At 40.4% G+C, this 6,000-nt stretch overlaps 1 protein-coding gene across 1 annotated transcript in view; it reads left to right on the forward strand.

Annotated features, from left to right (window-relative positions):
* The first annotated feature begins 500 nt into the window (after nt 1–500).
* The window catches only part of wu:fa25f02 (uncharacterized protein C11orf24 homolog), a 19,434-nt gene continuing 13,934 nt past the window's right edge, over nt 501–6,000 (forward strand). The window contains exons 1-2 of the mRNA XM_017717263.2: nt 501–767; nt 5,196–5,371. Coding sequence (XP_017572752.1) covers nt 5,245–5,371 — 127 coding nt within the window. The 5' untranslated portion in view covers nt 501–767; nt 5,196–5,244. The remainder of the gene's footprint in view (nt 768–5,195; nt 5,372–6,000) is intronic.

Consider the following 6,000-nt stretch of genomic DNA (forward strand, 5'->3'; position numbering starts at 1 on the left):
ATGTTAGATAGAAGAAGCCTGAAAACTTAACACCATCATCCTTTTAAAACTCTTTAGACTGTATTTTATGATAAAATATCATCACAAATAGCACGCTGGACTAATCCTAAGGGGCACTCCACCAATTTTACAAAATTTCTAACTAAGTCATGGTGATAGGAACCAGGCGTCGCCATGACAACAACACAGCTATAGACATTTTATTTACCATCCAGAACCACCAGAGAACCTACACGAGCCTTCTGAGTTTATATGGAATGTTGTTGATGGAAAAATAGTGGAGAATCTGGAATAATACGTTTTCTTTGAGGACTATTTTGCCGCACAGCGCCCTACATTTATCCCTCTACCACGAATGCATAAACAAATATTTAAAATACATTTGAATAATTACATCTTATCCGTTTAATTATGTACGTTTATTTTCGGTGGAGTTGCCCTTTAAGTGCAGTGTCTGAGGGCGCGCTGCAGAGGGCAGCAATGCCGGTTCGGTACAAAATAAAAGCCTGAAAGAAGAAACCGGAGTCGTGTCTTTTTGGTCGGTTAGCAGTTTTCAGCGCAAACATGTTCCAGGCGGAGAGATTAAACCTTTAAATATCAGCACAAACTCCGAAACAGGGCTGATTTAAAGCGCGTACGACTCTCCGGTTCACACGCTGGGCTGTCCTGAGCGGGAGGTGTTGACAGAGAGAGCCAAGTCCAGCTGATGTTTGGGCGAGCTAGGTTAACAGGCTAACACCGCGGAGCTCTGTCTGTCTGTCTTTCTGGTGAGTAAACGAGCGCAGTTTACTTTTCTGAAGTTTGCTTATAGTTTCTAGCGCTGATAACATGACGAGGCTTTTTCTGAAGCAGCGGCGCTTTTCTTTAAAACGTGTCCGAGAAGCTGCTCGCTACTCGAAGCTTCTCAATTCCAAAGCACATTAGTGACATCTGCTGGTTGGGATCGCGAACCGCAGCTTGAAAGAAGTCCCTTTTCTTTCTTGGGTTGTTTTTATATAAAAATCCAAATAATTGAACTCCTAGTTTTTGATAACATGGTTTAAAAAATTAAACTCATGTTCAGTCCGTATTCTCGCTTATAGAAATGCTGAAAATGCGACGTTAAGACAGCAAACCAAGCCTAAAAGTTAAGGTTCAGCTCTGCCTATTTAAAAACATTTAATTGAATATCAGTGATTTGTGGACAATATCTAATGGCAACTATTCTGACTTAAATGCAGTTACTCTCTAAATTTCTCCAAGCAGTGCAGCACATGCATTTTTCAGGCTTTGGGTTTTAACACCAGGCGCACTCTCGCTTAAAGCTCACAGTTCTTACTGCTAACCCTCATTCCCCTATCCCACTTCTGACACCACTGTAGACGTGTCACTGTTTAGAGTTCTGCTGCGATTCTGTGCATTTTAGTGCGAACATGACATTCTTGTCAGACCTACTGAGTAAAACTAATTCAAATGATGAGCATGTATAAAAGTATAGTGTTTTTACACATTATATTCATGAAGATAATTTTCCTTCCTTATTTTGTAGTTGGAGGCGGTGGGTTTTAGAAGGGCCTTAGGTTTGTTATGGAGAAAGTGATGGAAAAGGCATATTGGTGGCACATACACCAGTCAGGTGTAACATTCTCATTGTCCATTTTATCAGCTCCACTTACTCTATAGGTGCACTTTGTAGTTCTACGGTTCCAGACTGTAGTCCATCTGTTTTGTAATATCTGCTCTGTGAGGGTCCATGGGGGTCCTGACCACTGTAGAACAGGGTAAAAGGGGGTAACAAAGTATCAGAGAAACAGATGGACTACAGTCTGTAACTGTAGAACTACAAAGTGCAGCTATACAGTAAGTGGAGCTGATAAAATGGACAACGAGTGTAGAAACAAGGAGGTGGTCAGAACGTTATGCCTGATCTGTGTATATAAAATCGTCATCTTTCCTAAAGAACCCTCTTTTTCTTAAGAGTACATTAGGATTAAGCAGGGAAAACTGAAAATTTCCACTCTGTTGGAATTACATCTGTGTGTTTTCATGTTTTGCTCCGTTTCTGTCCTGCTTGAAGTTCAGCCACTGGTTTAAGGTTAAGCTGTCGGTGGTTCCTCTCCTGCGAGGCCGGTGTAGCATGTACAGATGTTCTGTTCTGCTTTGCATCGCTTGGTTATTCAATGAAAGCTGAGCGTATCCTGGATCAGCGAGGAGAAACTCGCTGGGCTGTTTACTTTATGGGCCGAGACTAGGTGCTCGTTCCTGAAGGCTCTGGGAGCGGCAGGGGATTAAAACTGGAGCACATTTTACCATTGGAACTTCCTCATTGCTTCCCAGCACTTACCAGGCGGCTGTAAGCAAAGTAAAGCTGATTCACACTGGAAGCGTGAGTTCAACTTTTGAGATTTCGTGCTTTCTTTTTTCTTTTTTTTTTTTTTTTTTTAAATTGTTTATTTTTCTTTTGGCTCCACAAGATCTTTTACTTTTTCTCCAAGTATGTTACACATATCAATCAGTGTTGGTGAGTCACGTGTATGATCCACAACACTGCACAGACCAGAGAAACGCACACATTGTTAACAAGTATTAATCTAAGAGACAGATACAGTAAAAATACAACCCCGTTTCCAAAAAAGTGTAAATTAAAAATAGGATGCACTGATGTGCAAATCATGTGAACCATATTTTTAAAGGAAAATGGTACAAAGAAAATTAAGAAATTTTATTATTATTAGTTTTATTTTTTTAATATTTGCCGGTTATTATATTATTTATGCTTGCAACACATTCCAAAAAAGTTGGGACGGGGTCGTGTTTACTGCTGTGTTTCATCAGCTCTGCTTTAACAGCGCTCTAAGTGTTTGGGAACTGCTGAGGTTCTGAAAGTGAAATGTTTTCTGTTCTGGTTTGATGCAGGATTTCAGCAGCTCATCAGTTTCAGGGGGACATTTGTCATATTTTTCATTTCATAATGAGACAGATGTTATCAGTGGTGACCGGTCTGGACTGCAGGCAGGTCAGTTTAGTACCCGGACTCTTTTAATATGGAGCAGTGCTGCTGTAATACATGCGGAATGTGGTTTTACGTTGTCCTGCTGAAATAATCAAGGCCTTCCCTGAAAAAGACGTCGTCTGGACGGCAGCACATGTTGTCAAAACATGTATTTATCATTCAGCATTAATGGCGCCTTCACAGATGAGCACGTCACCCATGCCATGTGCACTAATGCCCCCTTAAACCATCATGAAAACTGGCTTTAGAACTGAGCACTGATAACAAGCTATGTGGTCTTTAGCCTGGAGGACACAGTGTCCATGATTTCCAAAAATAAGTTCAAATGTTGATTCGTCGGACCACAGGACACTTTTCCACTTCCACTCAGTCCATTTTAAATGAGCTCAGGCCCAGAGAAGGTGGCAGCGTTTCTGTATCCTGTTTATATTTCGTTTCTTCTTTGTGTTTTAAGGTAAACTTGCATTTGTGGATGCAGTGATGAACTGTTTTCACAGACAGTGGGTTTCAGAAGTGTTTGAGCCCATGCAGTGATTTCCACTACAGAATCATGTCTGTTTATAATGCAGTGCTGCCTGAGGGCCAAAAGATCACAGCCAGCAAATACTGGTTTTTGGTCTTGTCCCTTACATACAGAGATTTCTCCAGATTCTCTGAGTCTTTTAACGTTCTGTACCGTAGACGATGAAAAGCAGAAGTTCTTTGCTGTTTTACGTTTAAATGTTCTTCTTGAGTTGTTGTACTATTTGCACTCGCGGGCACTTCAGTCACGCAGTCAGCTCAGGGCTGGTTCCCGAATCTCCAGCCCACGACTGCCTCAAAAGCATGATGCATTATATTTTCTGTTCTTTTATGTTGCGAGTCTCATCAAGACTGATTGCTTCTGAGCACAACATAATAAAGGGAGTCTACAGAGCCCTGCTGGTGACATCCTGTATAAATAGGAATAACGCGTGGCCATGATTTAGTAAAGCATGGGAACGAGATCCTAAGGCTACGACTTAAGACATGGGGACGAGATCACGGCTTACTAAGTCATGGCCATGCATTAGGATCTCGTTCCCATGCCTTACTAAGCCATGGCCACGCATTAGGATCTCGTTCCCATGCGTTACTAATCCATGGCCACGCATTAGGATCTCATTCCCACGCCTTGCTAAGTCATGGCCACGCGTTAGGATCACGTTCCCATGTTTATGCAGGATGTCATCTGCTGGGCTCCGTAAGATTCAGATTCTGATGATGGACCAGATCATTTGGCGCTAGATGCAGTGAAAGGGTCCAGGTGGAACCTGCACTTGTGAAATTTGGTTCAGTGTTGTGCTCAAATCAGAAATCAGAAATCTCTGTACGACTGACTAACATTCATGACGGTTCAGGACAAATGCTGAATACATACTGTTACACCCGCATTATTATTATTATTATTATTATTATTATTATTATTATTATTATTATTATTATTATTAACACTATAAACACTGATTTGTCCTGCATTTTACTGTACGTGACTTTTTTTTTTTTTTTTTTTTTTTTTTTTTTTTTTTTTTTTTTTTTTACTGTGCCTTTAAGACTGACCTATAAGAATGACCTCTGGCTACTTCGATTAAAACAAAAAAATGCAGTCGGAGATGAAACACTCCTTACAACGTCAGGGTGACTGGGTGGGGCTAAACGTCTGAAGGCTGATTAGTCAGATGTATGACATCACAAAAAACAATGTGAATTCATTTTGCCATGATATGGGCGCTTTAATACTCATAATGTGTAATAACCGAACCATATAGCTATAAACTACGATAATCATAAGTCATAAAATTCATGGAATTTTAAAAGTATTCGAATATAGTTATCTGCATTTTTATACAAAACAAGGCACGAGTATACATTATATATATATATATTAGTTTTTGCATTTTTACAGCCTGTATGGTTTTCCGCACATCTTATATTTTGAATAAAATTTTTTGCTATTTATAATAACTTTATTTTCCATAGATTTATTTGTAGTTGAGGAAGTGACCACTGGATGGCAGACCAAGCCTAAGACTTTATATGAGTTTAGTTCTCAGAATGAGTTTGTTTCCTAAACGGTGCACAGATCTCACCAGTGATGTCGAAGGATGTGAAATTGGTGCAGATGAGATGTTTATGGTGACGTTTGTGGGTCAGTCAGTGATGCTGTGACGTGTTTCTCCTGCAGGTGTTGTGATGTGATGGACTTTGTGCTTGTGTGAGCTGCCGCCTTCACCATGAGCGTCCCCTGCCTCCTCCTTCTCCTGCTGCTGCCGCCGTGCCTGTGTTTGCAGACCGATGGTACGGCCAGACTTGTTGGCAGCCGGCCCATTGATGACCAGAACAACTGCGATGATTCATACTGTGAGTGCAGCATGGACACCACTCGGATTCATTCATTCAACTAACTAACTAAGAGATGACGGATCTGATTCCACTCTGCGCACAATGATCCGATAGCAAGTGATGGCGTCCTAAATCCAATCAATATGTCTAATATTTCTCTCTTTCTCATTTTGTGATCATTATTACAGTGTTGTCAGATAATTTAACCTACTTTTAGAATGTTTTTACTTATTTTAAAGGGCCCATATCATGAAATGATAAAATAAATGCAATAATTTATTTTTTTAAAAATGTGATAAACTAATCTAAACGTTGTTCATAAAACACAACGTTCACTCTCCAGGCTATACAGTCCATAGTAAATACACTAAAACTGCACAAACGGCCTGTTTTGAATTCGTTGTTTGTGATGTCACAAACGCCTCATTTATATTCATCCATCTCAAAGAGTGTTTACATGCACTGAATAATTGCATAACTGCAGAAAATCAGATTGTCAGTAAGCCTATCAACACATTATTTAATAATCAGATAATGGGGAAACTCCTGGTCTACGCCAGTCGGACGGTAATCGGATAATGGGGAGACTCCTGGTCTACGCCAGTCAGACGGTAATCGGATAATGGGGAGACTCCAGGTCTACGTGA

This window comes from Pygocentrus nattereri, chromosome 8 (assembly GCF_015220715.1).
Source record: "Pygocentrus nattereri isolate fPygNat1 chromosome 8, fPygNat1.pri, whole genome shotgun sequence".
In the NCBI taxonomy this organism is placed as follows: domain Eukaryota; kingdom Metazoa; phylum Chordata; class Actinopteri; order Characiformes; family Serrasalmidae; genus Pygocentrus; species Pygocentrus nattereri.